Source organism: Pantherophis guttatus, chromosome 9, assembly GCF_059756535.1.
Source record: "Pantherophis guttatus breed Tessera chromosome 9, ASM5975653v1, whole genome shotgun sequence".
NCBI lineage: Eukaryota > Metazoa > Chordata > Lepidosauria > Squamata > Colubridae > Pantherophis > Pantherophis guttatus.
In genome coordinates, this window is record NC_142071.1 from 564,608 (window position 1) to 580,940 (window position 16,333).

The 16,333-nt window shown below is 53.2% G+C and overlaps 3 protein-coding genes and 1 long non-coding RNA gene across 15 annotated transcripts; 3 read left to right on the forward strand and 1 right to left on the reverse strand.

Annotated features, from left to right (window-relative positions):
• Positions 1-67: 67 nt before the first annotated feature.
• Positions 68-9,999, reverse strand: SFTPB (surfactant protein B). Of its 7 annotated transcripts, none has more exons than XM_034430684.3 (12): positions 8,833-9,287; positions 7,480-8,029; positions 5,903-6,057; positions 4,901-4,972; positions 4,120-4,245; positions 3,659-3,808; positions 3,225-3,314; positions 2,861-3,044; positions 2,163-2,314; positions 1,099-1,179; positions 434-538; positions 68-186 (listed from the first exon to the last, which is right to left on the reverse strand). In XM_034430684.3, exons 2-12 carry the CDS (start codon positions 7,541-7,543, stop codon positions 151-153), a joined length of 1,215 nt encoding a protein of 404 aa, XP_034286575.2. In that variant the 5' UTR covers positions 7,544-8,029; positions 8,833-9,287; the 3' UTR covers positions 68-150. The 7 variants fall into 7 exon arrangements, with proteins under 7 accessions (XP_034286575.2, XP_087731860.1, XP_087731859.1 ...); XM_087875734.1 differs by having other exon boundaries at positions 6,945-8,029; positions 8,833-9,260; XM_087875733.1 differs by lacking the exon at positions 7,480-8,029.
• On the forward strand, positions 4,966-5,811 carry LOC117673354 (uncharacterized). Its single transcript, XR_004593485.3, has 2 exons — positions 4,966-5,124; positions 5,214-5,811. It is a non-coding gene; the product is annotated as an uncharacterized LOC117673354 (long non-coding RNA).
• Positions 9,306-13,959, forward strand: LOC117673353 (receptor expression-enhancing protein 4). 5 transcript variants are annotated; one of them, XM_087875737.1, is made up of 8 exons: positions 9,306-9,507; positions 9,734-9,806; positions 9,910-9,986; positions 11,079-11,199; positions 11,693-11,794; positions 12,220-12,352; positions 13,189-13,382; positions 13,500-13,959. In XM_087875737.1, the coding sequence occupies exons 1-8, from the start codon at positions 9,476-9,478 to the stop codon at positions 13,557-13,559; spliced, it is 792 nt and encodes a 263-aa protein (XP_087731863.1). In that variant the 5' UTR covers positions 9,306-9,475; the 3' UTR covers positions 13,560-13,959. The 5 variants fall into 5 exon arrangements, with proteins under 5 accessions (XP_087731863.1, XP_034286582.2, XP_034286581.2 ...); XM_034430691.3 differs by having other exon boundaries at positions 9,317-9,507; positions 11,693-11,806; XM_034430690.3 differs by having other exon boundaries at positions 9,321-9,507; positions 9,734-9,802; positions 11,693-11,806.
• A 442-nt stretch (positions 13,960-14,401) lies between these two features.
• On the forward strand, positions 14,402-15,989 carry NUDT18 (nudix hydrolase 18). 2 transcript variants are annotated; one of them, XM_060683308.2, is made up of 3 exons: positions 14,402-14,581; positions 14,696-14,909; positions 15,139-15,989. In XM_060683308.2, the coding sequence occupies exons 1-3, from the start codon at positions 14,414-14,416 to the stop codon at positions 15,744-15,746; spliced, it is 990 nt and encodes a 329-aa protein (XP_060539291.2). In that variant the 5' UTR covers positions 14,402-14,413; the 3' UTR covers positions 15,747-15,989. The 2 variants fall into 2 exon arrangements, with proteins under 2 accessions (XP_060539291.2, XP_087731862.1); XM_087875736.1 differs by having other exon boundaries at positions 14,402-14,909.
• Positions 15,990-16,333: the final 344 nt, after the last annotated feature.

The window sequence follows — 16,333 nt, forward strand, 5'->3', positions numbered from 1 at the left end:
CCCCAGGTTTTATCTTGTACTGTCTCACATCTACCTATAAATGCACAAGGAAAACACTTCATCCATGTGATCTGGAGGTTAATTTTAATAGTTGAGATTATTTTCTTCCTCAGCAGTCAAGGTGAGAGAAGCCGGACTCTCCTTACTCGGTTACAACCATACGTGATCCTGGCAGTGCTGTGTAGCCTAGAGGAGGATGGGGGAGAGAGAAATCAGATCCTGGGCCCAAACAAGGGATCCTTGTGAGCCCCTGCAACATTCTGGGATGAGGCTCCTAGCGCCGAAATTCATTTGAAATCCATCCTTTTGGGTTCACGCTGGTTCCCAATTGTGTCCTCACTGAATTGCTGGGACTGAAATAGCCCTGGGGAGCTGCTGGCTGTGCAGAATGGCCGGCTTCGGGGGCGCCAGAGCAGAAAGGCCCAGTCCTCACCTTGCATCGCTTGGCTGCACTCAAGCTGGAGCACCAGTAAGTGGGTCCCTGGGCACAAGGAGTGGCGCTCGGGAAAAGCTGCTCAGCTCTGCAGGCACCTAGTTCCTGCGGAGGGACAAGAGGAAATGGAGACCCCGTTTGGGTAGCCTCTGGATGGGAGGACCACCTTCCCTCTTCACGAGAGGACGGGGGAATAGGCCACCCAAGTGTCTGTTACCCAGGGGTCTTAAGGCTACCCGTCCATGCTACCCCCGTCTCCTTGAAGTGACCCATTTGCAGGCAGCAGCTCTCCTCAAGTGGGTCGGCTCTGATTCATTCATCTGGAGAAGCAGAAAAGAGCAGCCGCCGCCCTCGGATTAAACCTGGTTTCTTTTAAAACCTGGAAGGGCGGGTCCCCCTCAGAGCAACGCTTGCAAGGTCCCTTTTGACCAGAACAGAGGAGCCTTGATCCCTTTTCATGCTCGGCTTGAATCCCAAGGAGATCTTTGCGTCTGTGCCCTTTTCCTCCCTCTTTGCTCCCCCAGTCCACCATATATGGCTTGGATTGTAAGCACCTGTCCAGGTGTCTTCCTGGGGCGCATGCCCTGTGTTTGGGCTCCAGTTGCTTTGCCTCTTAGGATTAGTTAGAATGGCACACCTCAGTTGGCTGTCCCCCCTTTTCCTACCTGGCAGGTAGTTTGGGAGTCCCACGGCTTCATTAACAGTGCGGACAGCTTTGGCTGGTGCTGGTAAAGGAAGTGCTTGCACTGCAAAAGAAGAGTTAGGGGTGGGGAGACAAATGCATTTTCTGGGCCATTGGCGGTCACGTGCCCAAACCCACAAGCTGAGCAGAGGAAGCGCAGGTGGAAGGGACGAGGGCCAAGGCCAAAGGGTGGACCTCTCTGGATGATCTCACTGATCTCCCTGGATTTTTAAGAGCTTTTCCAAAGCATTGGGAGCTGCCATTGCTGGAGATATTGAGGAGGTGTGAAAGAAATCTCTCTGAAATGACCTGGCGGGCCACAGATTGTCTAGTTCAGGGGTCTCAAACTCGATTTCATTGAGGGCTGCATCTGGGCTGTGTTTGACCTCGAGGGGGGATGGGCGTGGCTAGCTCAACATCACTCGTGTGGGGGGCACCTGTGGTGGCCCAGGCGGGGCTGGGGGCATCCATTGTCTCGGGGGAGGAAGGCGAGACCAGGGAGAGCGCCAAAACCTTGTCCTCCAGAGGAGCCTGGCCATCTGCTGATGGCCAGGGGCTAAGGCAGGACTTCCCCTTCCTTCCTTTTCCTTCCCTCTCTTCTTCATTTTCCTTTCTTCTTCCTTCCCCACTTTCCTTCTCCTTTCTTCCCATCTTCCCTTCTTTTTCTTTCCTCTTTCCCTTCTTAGATGCTCAAATGCAAAAGGGGAAACATTTCTCCTTTTGTTTTGCTTTTAGTTTGTTTTGCTAGCCCTCTGCCAGCGAAAACGGAGCCGGGGGTGTGTGTGGATGGGTCTGAAAATGTTTGTTTGAAAAAGACGCAGCTGTCATTAAAGATGGAGGTTCTGGTTTTTATGCAGACCTAGTGACTGACACCAGAATATTAATGGTTTGGGGACACCTTGCCTTGGTATAAGCTAAGTCCCATGTGCTAGTCAATATCCCATCATATCTGCTTGTGTCACACTTACAAAAAGCAAAGGTTAATTCTGGGAAAGATGGCATGCTAAGATTAAGAGCGCAGCCGCATTCCTGGCCCGGGAGCCTCACCTGAGGCCAGGAGGGAAAGGAAGGGCCACAGGCTGTGGACAAGGCTGCCTCCACTGCCCTCCTGGTGACATCTCCCCTTAGAGATGTCTTCACTTGGTCGCTGATCTTAAGGCACGTCTGACATCCCTCGGCTGTGGCTGGCAACAGGCTCTCTGCAGAGAAGCACAAAGTGATGCTGAAATTAGACGGGAGGGGAGGGAAGGGGTGGCGGTGCCCCCAAAGAAACCCCTTTCAGCCTCTGCTTCCCTGGAGGGGCATCGGCTGCAGCAGCAGGTCCCCTTTTCTCAAAACTCTCCCCTGCATGAGAGTTTTTCCACAGGCCTTGAAGGCAAGCAGAATTTCTTTTCTGAAATACTTAGAGAAGCTGCTGTCTTCCAAAAACAGATTTCATGGGAACGGATCCCAAAGAATGTCGGGGTGATCCAGCCATGGCCGCCTAGCAGGGTTTCATCTTGATATTGAGGGCTGGCTCTTCTGGGGACCAGTCAATCTTTCTCGTGCCATTGAAATATTGGCAGGCACCTCCCTCTTGAGCAGCCTTGCCTTGCTGGAGACCCAGCGTGTGCCCCCCTCTCCTCCTGCCTCCTCTGCACTGGGCTTGGCCTACTCTACTCCCCACGGGCCCATTGCTTGCTGGGGTGTCCGGCTGGCCATCACCTGGCCTGGGGAAGAAGAGAAAGGGAGAGGCTCCCTTGTACCTGGACCACAGTTTTCCTCTGAGGCGCACATGAGCATCATTCCGCATATCAGGCGTGGCCCCAGCTTGCTCACAATTGTGTCCACAATGATGACCGTGTATTTCTCCATCAGACACTGGCACATGCCCTCAACAACCGCTGGCAGAATGTAGCAGACTTTGGACAGGGCTTTGCCAATAGCGGCCTGGGGAAAGACGGGATAGGTGAGCAGGGGGGTCAACACACCCACCGCTTCCATTACTCCCTTTATAGGGATGCTTTCCCTGCCACGGCTGTGCAATGGGACCACTCCCAGCGGCCAGGTGGGCGTGGCCGATCGCTCGAGGGCCCAGCCGCTAACATGGCAGGCCCGATGATGCCGTACCTTGGGGACGACAGACTCAGCCTTGGCAATGAACGTCCTGCACAACCAGCAGAGGGGCAGGGGGATGGGCCATCGCTCCCGGGGGGACTCCTAGCCAAAGAAGAGCTGGTCACTCTCACGCCACACGGAGCCTGACCTTGACAGCTGCCCAGACGTTTTCCAGCAGCAGCAGCAAAACCCATCCCTCCCCAGTTCCTCACCACATGGACTCATTGGTGGAACCCAGATCCTCCCCTCCTGCCTGCTCTTTCTTCACTCACCTGCCGGTGAACCACTGTGCCTCTCGGTCTTTGTAAAGGGTTTAAAAGAGAGAGCTTGAAGTTTGGAAGAATAAAGGCGCTTCCGAAGAGCGCATCTTGCCTTTCCATTTTTCCAATGGAGGGGCCCCACAAGCCCTTGGCATGGGGCTGTGGGCACTTGGAAGCCGCCTTTACCTGAGTGTGGCCGCTGGGCAGGATGGGTATCTGGCCTTGCAGCTGTGGAAGGAGCTGCTCTAGCCCTCTGAACAACTGCATCAAGCCATCCTGGCTTCCCGGAAGGTCAGCTGGACAGGCACCCAGCTGGGTGCAAACGATGCTGGGATCCTAATGGGGAGAAAGGGCGCGGCCTATATAATGGCCAACGGAGACAGCTGGGCGGTTGGACCTGAGTGGGAAGATCTCTTGCGTAAGCTCCCCTGTGGTGTGGTACAAGAGTCTGACACAGGAAGCCTTCCCAGGAGAGCTCAAGTGGCTGTCAGAGGTTGCCTGGCCATTCCGGGAACTCCCAACCCAATCCTTACGTATCTTGAGATGAGCCATCCGCCCTCCCCAACCCAGAGACTGTTTTCCCTGTGAGATTGGAAGAGGAGGTCACGATCAAGACGTCTGCCCAATCACAGGGAGTCCCTACTCACAAGTTGTTTTTCCAGGCTGGCAATTAAGCGGGCATAGTAGTCCTTGACCAAGGCCTGGCACTGTGGGATAAGTGTCTGAAGTGGCAAATTGGTACATTCATGCTCCAAATACTCCTGGAGAGCTTTCTGTGGAGAGATGAATTCTATGAAGGGGATTGAGCAAGAGTCAGATTCCCCACCCCTCCCTCTTCAGCTGGGAGCCGCTCGGACCAGTTGGCTCTGTCCACAGCTTCAAAGTCAGAAAAACATTGACGCAATAGAAGAATAGCAGAACAGCAACAGAGCTGGAAGGGAAGACTTCTAGTCCAGCCTCCTGCTCAAGCAGGAAACTCTAGACCACTCTAGGCAAATAGAGATACTAAAGAGCCTTGGTAGCACAGTGGACTAATGCACTATTAACATCTGATGCTTGCAATTACTGCAAGTTCAAATCCCACCAGGCTCAAGGTTGACTCAGCCTTCCATCCTTTCAAAGGTAGGTAAAATGAGGACCCAGATTGTGGGGGCAATAAGTTGACTTTGTATAAATATACAAAAGTATGAAGGCTATTGCTTAATGCATTGTAAGCTGCCCTGAGTCTCCGGAGAAGGGCGGCATATAAATTAAAAGCAAAAAAAAAATAAAAAAAATGGCTCTTCCGCACCCATAACCTCTGGAGACAAGAAGAACAAATAAACGGCACATCTGAGTCTGGAGAAACTTAAGAAGACTAGCAGGCACTCCAATAGTCTTGTTCTATTCTACCCATAGAGCTGGTAAATTAATGAATTGCTTTGTCACCTTAAAGGCTGATTCCTTGACCATGCGCACCAGGATGGAGATCAGTTGTTTGCAGTCTGCACACATGTCCTCCTGGAAGAAAAAAATGATTCACCCTCTGAGAACCTCTTCCCCAAAGCCTTTGCTCACCCATCCCAAAGTATTTCCTCTTCCCTGCACTTCAACGCATTGACTTCTGAGCCCTGGCAGTCAAGGAGACCAGCGGATACCGTTAGCCCTTCGAGGTAAGAAACACCAACCATATAGTTATAGATATTGTAAGATTGCATTAACAGAATCTTTCAAGACTATTTCTCCCCTCTTCTCTTTCTAGTCTCTGGAAAACTAGGAGAGTCCCTTCAGAATGTCTCTCGTGCTTCCCCCCAACCTCTGGACAGAGATGCCTCGCATCAGACCATGGCCTCGGCAGCGGCTCTTCCATGGGATGGCAATAGCAGAAGGGGGGAGGGACTCTTTGATTCATGTTTTCAGTAACTAGAACTTTCTTTGATTAATGTTACTAATAAATTAGGATGTCTTTCAAGTAACAAGCAAGCGCTCTACGAGGAATGTAGCGTCTGATAAGAACTGGTTCAAATTGCCAAGAACAAGGATTCTCCTTTATTGTACATAGACTTGAACTTTAGTAACTTGCAAACACATCACCTCCTGAATACGAGGATGAGCCTTAACAAGATGATATGTAAGAATATTAAGGAATGCTATGAAATGTTATAGCATGCTACCTACTAACGCTATACACCGTTCACCGATGTGTCAAATGATGTTAGCCAATGAAAGAGCTCATTACAAACTCAATATGTTTGAACTGAATATAGAGTGATTCTCCCTCTTTTGAAGGGGTCCTCTTTCCTCTTTTGGGCAAGGTGCCCCTCCTTACTTGTTTATATAATAAAGGTGTTTTTAATTTACATTTCTGGCTCGGGTGCTCTTTAGGCAAGGCCCACTGGGCTAACAGGATCTGCTGAGGTTTATGGCTAACAACAACACCACAATACCTACATTGCTGATTCTGTTCCAGACACTCTCATTGCTGGCTTGATTCCACCCAGTCTGGACACAGTGATCCAAAGCACCACACTTGATAGCTGTCATTAAGTTGCTGCACCAATACGCTGCTCCCTTGGCACATTCATTCTGGATCTTGCTGGTTAGGACTGGGAAGGGAAGGAGAAGGTCAGCTTGCTATTGATCATATGCAGTGAGGACAGAAGAAACAGAGTGCATTCAAAACAATTTTAGCCTGTCCTTCTGTTCAGGGCAAATATATATTATTTCCATAACAATTCTCTAAAATAGGTTAAGTATAAAGATGTTGATTGGCTCAAGGTTGCACAATTCATTTCATGGGACTTTGTGTCATCTCCCACTAATGACTTAAGTTACTTTATTGTCATTGCACCTCCTATAACGAAATTAAATGCCATCTTCAGTGTACATTATAACTATAAAAATAAAACACAAACACACATCCTTCACATTCTATACAATTGCATTGAAAACCTATGATATTGCATTAATATTGCACTATATACATTAGAATTCAATATAGTTACTGCCTTGGGATAGAAGCTGTTTTTCAGCCTATTTGTCATTGTCTTTATTGTCCTGTACCAACTGCCAGGTGGTAATAGCTTAAAAAAAAAAGGGTGCCCAGGATGAGATGGATCTTTAAGAATGTTTTAAACTTTTTTAAGGCAACGGGAGCTGTAAAGCTCTTCCAAAGAGGGGAGAGTTAACCAATGATCCTCTGGGCAATGACGTTGACCCTCTGGAGTGCTGTCCTATCTGCCACAGTGCAATTGGCAAACCATACACAGGTGCAGTATGTTAAAATACTCTCTATGCAGTGGTAGGTCCGAAATAAAAGGTCTAACAATCTTACCCCAGATGCGTAACTGAAATAGATCAAGTGCATTTTAGGGGTAGCGCATTTTGTCACTCGCGTATAAAGGAGTGGTTTGCAAACTGTTCTTTTCTTTGCAAATATAAAAGCCCGTGATGAAGACATTGAGACACAGAATTAAGGATGAATTCTATTGACCTAGAAAACCTGATGGCGGCTGGGTGAACTTGTGAAGGCAAAACCTGGTGATGGACGTAGAGAGGAAGCAGGAAGCATCCCCAGTTGATCTTTGACCAAAAATGGGCCAAACTCCAAGGGCCCCTCTGCCCGTCTCCCGCCTGGCCTCAGAAGTCAGAAAATCACCCCTTTGCTTTCCCGAATTAAGTCTTCTACTGAAGGGTCGGATCAGAAAATGTTGGGGCAATATAAAACAAATGTCACTCGCCCCACCGCCTCTCGATCTTTCATGAGGCCTAGGAGGGTCTTCTGACTGATTTCCCCCCCTCCTCCGCCTTTACTGCTTTATAAGGAAATCAAGGCACTGAGGATACCTGATCCCCTTCCTCCTCCTCCTACTTTCCCCACCCTGACAGCCCCCCGAGAGGTGGATGGCACAAATGTCACCCAGGCAGCGGCTTCTAGCTAAGGGCCAGGACTTCCTCAGGCCGAGGAGCCTCTTCCCAAATGGTGGCAGGCCGGGGGGCTTCTCTCACTCAATGCCCCCCCTGCTTACCCAGGCCTCCGGAGAGCAGGCTGAGCAGGATCAGGGGCCACATGGCGAGCTGTCCGGCATGCATCCCAGGGCTGGGCCGGGGCCCTTTTTATTCTTCGCTGAGTGAGCAGGGGCAGCCAATGGAGGGGCTGATGGAGACGCAGTGCCTCCTTGGCACCTCCCAATTCATTCCCAGCCCTGCACGATTCCCCTAAGGAGGGCGGCTGCCAGGCCCTCAAGATGAGGCGTCTCCAGAGGACATGGGTTTTGCAACTTGGGATGGGCGCTTCAGGTGCTCTGTCACCTGGTGCTCCCTTTCAGCAATGGCTTGTCTGAAACGGAGCACGTTTGCCCCAACATCTTCAGGATGTCCTGAGGATGAGGGAAGCTGGCAGGTGCTGAGCTGACTCTCCCTCAGCTGAGCCCGGGCATGTCCTGAGGCGCGTTGCCCTTGTCTCTTCCGCATGTTGCAGTCTCCTGGTGTGCCACACAGAACCAGTCTCTTAGCGCATGTGCCACGGCTCTGCTGGGACCCCTCGGAAGGAGACCCCCTCTCAGCCTTCCTGCAGAACTGAAAACATTTATTGAAAATTGCCACCGTTCCTCTATCGACATGTAATCAATATTATTTATTAATGCAATTTTGTTAAATGTAATTTTAATAGTATTCACTAAAATGTAGAAAAAATAATTTTCTCAAACCCTCCTGCAGTTTTGCTATGGCAGTGAGGGGCTCCTAAACCAAGAGGAGTGGCTGGGCCTCCATTTTGTGCGCAGGTATGCCAAGGTCCCGTTGGGGGCCGAAGAGGATCTGCTCCCCTCTTGGGATGGCTTTTTGTGGCAGGACTGATTGCCTTTCGGTCAGGTGGGTGTGTTGGGCCTGGCCTCCCTCTTCATTAAGTAGTGAGGCAACTCTTGAAATGGGTTAAGCCCCCTCTTAAGTGAAGCCCCCTTGAAATGGGCTTATGCAACTGAGCAAACACCTTCTGAATAGTCCGTGGGTGGGGAGCCAGGAGAGGGTCCTCCTTGAGAGAAGTGGAGGCACTGGAGGGAGAGAGGCCTTTCTCCTCCTACGGGAGAGAGTGCCAAGGACGCGGAGAAATTGTGAGGCAAGGGCTTAGTTTTTAAATATTTAGTTACATCTATGTACTTGCATTTAACTGAACTGTACCTCAGGTGGTCTTTGGGTTAATGATGGCAATTGGGATTTATTCATTTTTTTGGCTTTAATTTATATGCCACCCTTCTCCGGAGACTCAGGGCGTTAAGCAATAGCCTTCATACTTTTGTATATTTTTTATTTTATTTATATTGTATATTTTGTATACAAAGTCAGCTTATTGCCCCCACAATCTGGGTCCTCATTTCACCTACCTTTGAAAGGATGGAAGGCTGAGTCAACCTTGAGCCTGGTGAGATTCGAACTTACAGTAATTGCAGGCAACTGGTGTTAATCACAATGCTTTTAGTCTGCTGAGCCACCAGGCCCACTTAGCCTGAATTGAATCAATTCAGGAACCTGAGGGAGTCAGCAGAGACTCGCCCCCCCCAGGACCCTCCTCCCCCCCCTGCAGCCCCTTTGTCTGCCTCCCTTTTGGGGCGGAGGAGGTCCTTGTGGGGCCACTTTGGAGGGTCCTGCGGGGCCAAGTGGTCTATTATCCGGAGGCCCCTCGGAAACGGCGGGGGGGTCGTGCCTGCAGGTGGGAAAGTGGGGCGGGGGTCGCCCTTGACCTCCGCGGGGGGGGGAGGAGGGGCTGCAGCCGCCACCAAGGACGCCCCGCCCTCTCGCCGCGAAGGATCCCGCTCGGCGCTCTCGCGAGACTCCTCAAAGTTGGACCCGGAAGCGCAGGTCCCGCCTGAGTAGGTCACGTGACGGGGCGGGGGGGGAGTCGCACCGCCGACCAGATCCAAACAGGAGAAACCAAACCGGACGGCGGCCCCGCCCCGATTGGCCGCCCGGGGCGGGGGCGGGGTCGAAGGCGGCCAATGGCAGTGCGCGCGGGCGGTTGGAGCGGCGATGGTGACCTGGGCGCTCAGCCGCGCCGTGCAGTGAGTCCCGGGCGGGGGGAGGCGGCGGGTCTCGGGGGGGGGCGGGAGCAGCAGGAGCAGCAGCAGCGGCGTCTCCCGGGAAAGCCGGCCCTCCCTCTGTGCCGGCCATGGTGCTGAGCTCCCTGAAGGCCGCGACGCTGCGCTCCGGGCGGCGGGCTTGCCTGGCTCTGCTGGCCGGCGCCTACCGAGGCTGGCCGGCCTGCCTGACGCCGCCCTTCCGTTACAGGCTCCTGCTGGGGACGCTCTACCCGGCCTACGCCTCCTACAAGGCCGTGAGGAACAAGGACGTCCGGGAGTACGTGAGTGAGGGCCTCGGGGGGGGGAGGGTCGGGGGGGGGCTTCTCCTCCTGCCCGGCAGCAGCTCCGACTCACCGGCCCGCCCTCCGGTGGCTCCCCCCGCAGGTGCGCTGGATGATGTACTGGATCGTCTTCGCTCTCTTCATGGCCACCGAGGCCATCACGGACACCTTCGTTTCCTGGTGGGTCTCTGCTCGGCCCCCCCCTCGGCCCCTCCCCCTCCATTCACCCCCTGCCTTGGGGAGGGAAGGGGCTTTGCCCACGAGTCCCTCCCCTCCCCTCCCCTCCCCTCCCCTTCCCCTGTTGGCCACTGACAGGGATGGAGAGGAGGCTTGTGTTCTTCCTGTTTTGCTTGACCTACTGACAGAACCAGTTGGCTGGACCTGCCACATTCCAGGGTTTTGTTTACCGAAATTGTCACCCTTCGAAGTATATCGTTCACCTTTTGAAAAAATTCATTACGTTTGTGCTCCCCTTTCAAGGTTTTCCCAATTTATACCTCATGTAACCTTTTTGAGTAAATGAGGCCAAGCCGGGGAAAAATAAGTCAGCTTAGTTTAAATAAGCCACAGTTAATTGGGTTACCACCCTCTTAAATCCTGAGTCGACATAGTATTGCTTAATGTGATGTGGTAATTCAGCCAGTGAATTTGCTGGGCAGAGCTGAAACCATTTTAACCGGTTCTGAGCAGGTCTAGAGGAAAATTGGACCCAGGAAGATTCAGTTGGGGGATGGGCTTCAGAGAGAACCCATCCGAGGGATGTTGGGGTTTATTATTTTGCTCTGGCTTTTCTTGTTTGGGAGAGTTCACTTGATTGGACCAGCGTCAAAACAGTAGCTTTAATTGCCAGCTGATTGATGCGAGGGGCCAAAGGCAGTCACATGATCGTTGGATGCTGCAGTCAGTTGTAAGTGTGAACCAGTTGCCAAGTGATGGGGGGGGGGGATTGTTGGGTTGGCCAGAACTCCTAAGGCCAGTTATAAACACAATTCATTCAGTGCCATCAAAACTGGTCATTGAACAAATGGTTGTAGGCCAAGAACTACCTACAATAACTGAACTGATTGTTGGCAGACAGCAAATCTGCTCCCAGGGTTAGCAAAGGAGAGAGAGCTGGGATTGCTTTCCTTCATCTCTGAGTTTGCAGGAAAGGCCTCCTCCTAACCCTCCTTAGCTCTGAAAGCAGCCCATGTGGCCGGACAGCCGTTGCTGAAGTCACCTGAGCCAACCTGTTGGGCACTGCTGGCTCCATGAGCGTCTTTTTGGTTTCAGGTTTCCCTTCTACTATGAGATTAAAATGGCCTTTGTGATATGGCTCCTGTCTCCTTACACAAAGGGAGCCAGCGTGTTGTACCGCAAGTTTGTGCATCCCATACTGTCCAGCAAAGAAAAGGTAAGGATCTTCCGGTCCCCAGGCCAGTGTTGTTGGCGAGTGGACGGCAGGTGCCCATTGCCCTGTTTCCCCCTTTCTAACCATGAAAAAAACATGCATTCCTGACTGCACCTTTAAAGGGCTGTGGGCTCTGAGCCTGCATGCAATTATGCCAACTTAGAATGGGCTGCCTGCATTTCACCAAGGCAGAACTGGGAGTCAGAGTGGGAGGCGGCCTTTGGGAAAAACAGGTACAGGCAGCAGCAGATTGAGATCTCTAGTGATCACACCAGAGATCCCAGAAATAGCTGCCTTCTTGCTATGCAAGGCAAGAAACAGGAGGGAGGGAAAGATAAGTGGCTTTTTGGGTGCCAGCCCCCCCCCCCCCCCCTGCAGCTGAGTGACAGGAGCACTTCCTTATCCTGTGGCAGGAGATGCATGGGGAAAACCTGCAGGGGATGGTTCCTTGGGTGCCTTTCCTCTGATCCTGTCAATTGTGTGTGAATTCCTGCAGGAGATCGACCACTTCATATGCCAAGCCAAAGAACGTGGCTACGAGAGCCTTGTGAGCTTTGGGAAGAAGAGCATCAACGTGGCAGCCACAGCAGCTATCCAGGTGGCTGCAAAAGTAACCTGATGTTTCCTTTGCTCTGACCTCTTGGCGGGACTGGTCCGGAGGCAAGCTTGGGCCTCGAGGAGGGGAGGTGATGCCATTGGTATATTCCTTCCTGTGGGAGCAGGTTTCTCACCCCCAAATCATCTTTGGTAACTAGACGGCATTGGGCTGCTTTCCCCCATGACTCTATGCCCTGTTTTCAGCTTGTACCATATGGGTAACTAATTTATTCCTCACCTTCTCCACTACGTTTCCTCTCTAGCTTATGCAGGCTTCTCATACATATTCTTTGGGTTAAGTATTAGAAACTCTGTGCTTGACGGATGGATCTTTCTCCTCTGAAATGCTGCGATTTCCCACTCCCGAAGCAACCCCTTCCTTGATTCCCAAGTAAATCCCTTTCCCCCTCTTGTCCTCCCTGTTAGGGCCAGGGAGCCCTGGCAGGTCGTTTACGCAGCTTCAGTATGCAGGATTTGCGCTCCATGCCAGAGACAGCCATGGTGCATTACTCAGATCCCCTCTATCTGGAGGAACAGGAGCTGTGCCGGCGACCGATTGGTAAGGAAACCTTCATTGTGGAGCAAGATAGAAAACCAGCGAGTGTTTTTAGAATTCTCCAAGGGTAGGTTCCTTAATATGAGGTTGGGTCACTTTTGAAGCTCAGCATTTTGTGTCTTAGTATAGGACTTAGAATAACTTTATTATCACTTTGAATGTACACTAATCGGCATGCATTAAATGACATTTTGTTGCATACAGGTCTCAAAGGTATCTAGTATCATCTTCTCTAGGCCAGATTAAACCATCCTATGGATGTTTGTTCAGGTATCACAGTTGTGCCACCAATTTTATTGTGAGGCAATAATTCCTTTTGGGTGAATCCAACCTTATAGAAGCGAGTTTGGTCTAGTGGTTAAGGCGCCAAGCTTCGAACCAGGAATCTGAGTTCTAGTCCTGGCTTAGCCATGAAAAGCCCTGGGCAAGTCACACTTTTTCAGTGCACCTCACAGGGTGGTGGTGGTTGTGGGGAAAATCGGAGGAATGAGTGCCCTGTTTCCCCCAAAATAAGACATCCCCTGATAATAAGCCCAATTGGGCTTTTGAGCACATGGCAATAAGGCCAAGTGCTTATTTCAGGGTTCAAAAAAATATAAGACGGTCTTATTTTTTGGGAAACACGGTATTAGGTATGTTATCCTCCCCCTTGAATTATTTAATAAAAGTATTTTATTATTTAATAAAAAAATAATAAAAGAGGGGTATAAAACAAATCACTTGTAATAGGCAGTTTGGTGGCATCTAAGGGCCACACGTGCAATGCTTCGCTCCGTCAGGCGTCCGGAGGTTGAGAGGTTGCTGCTTTCTGAGTCTTCCTTTGGCCTGCATTTGTGCAGGGCGCAGGCCAGCAGTGCAGCAGCCGGGCCCTGACAGCAACGAGGAGGAGGAGGAGGAGGAGGAGGAGGACTACTGGTCGGACACTGAGCTGTCTGCCCCCTCCAGAGGCCGCCGCAGGGACCCCGCTGTTCTTAAGCCCTTGGCCAGGAGCCAAAGCCTTCGGCAGGGGAAGAAGAAGCTGCCACCTAAAGAGGTAAGGAGGCTCTGCTGGGGGCCTGAGTGAGAACCCACTGACCTGCTCCAGCCAGGAGAGGAGAGGGAAGGCCGGGCCTCTTCCTCGCCAACCCTGCTTGCTTCCTTCTTTCCACAGAGTTCTTCCCGGGGGGTCCGAAGTCGTTCCCGGAAGCAGATGCCGGACCAAGACCGCTAGGCTCCCCTGGGGGCATGGCTGCCAAGGCCCCCAAGTGTGCCGCACCACTGGTGCTGGGCTGAGGTTTCGGGGTCACACGATCTGCTCATATTTCCCCAGTGCCAGAGCACATGTTGCTGCCTGGGGACCCCTGGACCAGCCGCTCCCGGTGCCTCTCTTCCCCTGGGGGAGCTGCCTATTGGGAAGGACTTGCCCAGCCTAAGGACGGATGGGGCGCTGGACTGCTGCCTTAACCGTTGGCCCAGGACCTTTGCAACCATGGCATCTTTGGCCAGAGCCCCTCTCTGTCCTTGCCTGCGGCTGGCTCCGCTTGCCTGCCCCACAGTGCCTGCTCCTCTTCCTTCGGGGCTGCGGCTGCTGCCCCCTTTTTAGTCTTCCAATAAAGGCGTTTTTTCCTCTCGTGCTGCCTCCTGCCCGTCTCTTTTTTAAAATAAATTTTTATTTTATTTTATAACATAAAAATTCAATTTTAGTTAAACTGTGTTTGGGTACAAATATTTTTAGGAAATAAAGTGTTTACAGCAATATTCATTACCTTGATATTCTATAATACAATCATAATAATTGCTTATCCATTTTAACCAATCTCCCTCGTATCATTAGTCCTTATATCTAACTTGTTTTTGCCAGGTAGCCATTGATAAAGTAAGTCCCATGTGCAAAAGAATTCAGTTTCTTCCTTTTCCTTAACTCTGTGAGTCCTGTCCCTTTCTAATATTTTTTAATCACCTTTCCATCTGCAGGGACCTCTTCCCTTTTCCATTGTTATATGCAAATGCGATTCTACCTGCGGTTAAGGCGGGGCAAATCAAGTCCTCTCTTCGGAGGGAGGGAGGGGGCGGGGGCTGCCGCGCATGCGTGGTAACGGCGGCGGGATGGCTGCGGAGGAGCTGGGGGCGCTGCTGGGCGGGGGGGGCTGGCCGGTGCCCTCCGTGGGCGGCTGCGACCCGGGAGCCTCGGAGCCGGCGCGCCTGCGGGGCAACGTCTGCTACGTGGTGCTGGCGGTGCTGTTCAACGAGAAGGTCCGCGGAGGCCGCCCCCCCCCGCCCTGCCCTCCCCTCCCCCCGCCCGGCGCCCGCGGGCCACCCGTTGACGCCCCTTTCTCTCTGTCTCTCCCCCCCGGTGGGGGCGCGCAGGGCGAGGTGCTGGTGGTGCAGGAGGCGAAGGCGGAGTGCTACGGGACGTGGTACCTGCCGGCCGGCCGCATGGAGCCCCGCGAGACCGTGCTGGAGGCCGTGCGGCGGGAGGTGCAGGAGGAGACCGGGCTGCAGTGCCGGCCGCTGACGCTGCTGGCGGTGGAGGAGCGGGGGCCCAGCTGGATCCGCTTCGTCTTCCTCGCCCGGCCCACCGGTGGGGCGCCCGGCCCCGGGACGCGACCTGGGGAGGGGGGGGTCAGCTGGGGTGAAGGCGCCAGCCCCTCCCCCACTCGAGGGGGTCTCCCCTGGGAGCCCTTCCCTTCCCTCCTTAGTGGAGCCAAGCTTCCTCCCGCGGCCCCACCTGCCCTTTGCCCGGGTGCCCTGCCCTGCCCCAGAGACCCCGGGGCCTTTCGGCTTCCTAGCTCTGCTGTTCCTCTCTCTAGGCGGGACCCTGAAGAGCGTGCAGCAGGCAGACGCCGAGTCCCTGCAGGCGCAGTGGTGGGACCGGGAGACCCCCGCCCTCCCGCTCCGCTCGCCGGACATCCTGCCCTTAATGGACCTGGCTCTGCAGTACCGTGCCGGCCCCCGCCACCCTCCGATCCTGCCCGTGGAGCTGCCCTGCGCGTCCGTCTGCCAGCGGTTCCTGCTCGTCTTCACAGGTGGCAACCACTCCCTTTGGGTGCTCCTGGACACAACGGGGGGCCCCCACCTCCCCCTGGCAATAAGCAGCCCGTCTTCCTCCAAGCCGGGCAAGAGGCTCGTGGCGGCCCTTCAGCAGCTGCTCCAGAGATGCGTGGCCCGGCCCGAGGTGGCCGTCCGCCTCCAGGGCCTCCTTGGCCTGCAGCACCTGGGCAAGGATCCGGGCCAAAGCGACGGCATCTGCTTCAACGTGGTGGCCACGGTCGGGAGCGATGGGTCCCAGCAGCAGGAGCTGGCACCGCCGACATTGCAGGAGCCGGCTTTCAGCTGGTGGGAAGTGGAAGACGCAGCGCTGAAGAGCGAGGTGCTCCGAAGGCTCCACACCGCTTCCTTCCTCCCCATTTACAGTTAGCGTCTCCCAGGCGAGGGCTGCGCCAGAAATCCAAGCCACCCCGAGTTCTGGCAGGGATAGAAACGCCCCGAGGTCACCGGACGCAGAACAGGTCTGGGATGCCTCTTTTCCGAAGGATGCCATTCTACCCACCTCTGCTGAAAGCAAGACGGGCAGGGAAGGCCAAGCAGCCCTGGCAGCCTTTGGAACATTTACAGCTATTAACAGGCAGCTGAATTAATAAAAACATCTATTTCATTGTGACTCTGCTGTGTTTCTTGCAGGAAGAATGTAAGATCCGAAAAGGTTCCCAGGCGTTTATTTGTTAGACGCAGAGCCTCTTTTTCCTGCAGGGGCTCAAAGCGATGCTGCCACCGTCTCTGCTCAGCAAGGCTGGTTTCCCTTCGTTCCCTCTTCATTTCAGGCCAAAGATCAACTCCCTGCAGAGACCTGGGCAAGATGCCGGGACAGAACAGCCCGTCCCCACCGACTTCCTCAAACATATTCATGGACTAGGAGAACTTCGGGACAGTCCGAGGGATGAGATGGTAGGGAGGCTCCCGTTATCTCACCACAGCAAGCTCTGGGTCCAAAAGGAAACCAGGGCT

Excerpts from the sequence above, each read along its gene's own strand:
- SFTPB (XM_087875730.1), bottom strand. The coding sequence starts at position 7,543 with ATGCATGCCGGACAGCTCGCCATGTGGCCCCTGATCCTGCTCAGCCTG. Across the intron at positions 6,058-7,479 it reads CCTGCTCTCCGGAGGCCTGG|TCCTAACCAGCAAGATCCAG; the intron begins GTAAGCAGGGGG and ends TTCCCTTCCCAG. Across the intron at positions 3,809-4,119 it reads CCAGCCTGGAAAAACAACTT|GATCCCAGCATCGTTTGCAC; the intron begins GTGAGTAGGGAC and ends TCTCCCCATTAG.
- LOC117673353 (XM_034430688.3), top strand. The coding sequence starts at position 9,615 with ATGGTGCTGAGCTCCCTGAAGGCCGCGACGCTGCGCTCCGGGCGGCGG. Across the intron at positions 11,200-11,692 it reads TACTGTCCAGCAAAGAAAAG|GAGATCGACCACTTCATATG; the intron begins GTAAGGATCTTC and ends GAATTCCTGCAG. Across the intron at positions 11,807-12,219 it reads CTATCCAGGTGGCTGCAAAA|GGCCAGGGAGCCCTGGCAGG; the intron begins GTAACCTGATGT and ends CCTCCCTGTTAG.
- NUDT18 (XM_087875736.1), top strand. The coding sequence starts at position 14,414 with ATGCGTGGTAACGGCGGCGGGATGGCTGCGGAGGAGCTGGGGGCGCTG. Across the intron at positions 14,910-15,138 it reads CTTCCTCGCCCGGCCCACCG|GCGGGACCCTGAAGAGCGTG; the intron begins GTGGGGCGCCCG and ends TCCTCTCTCTAG.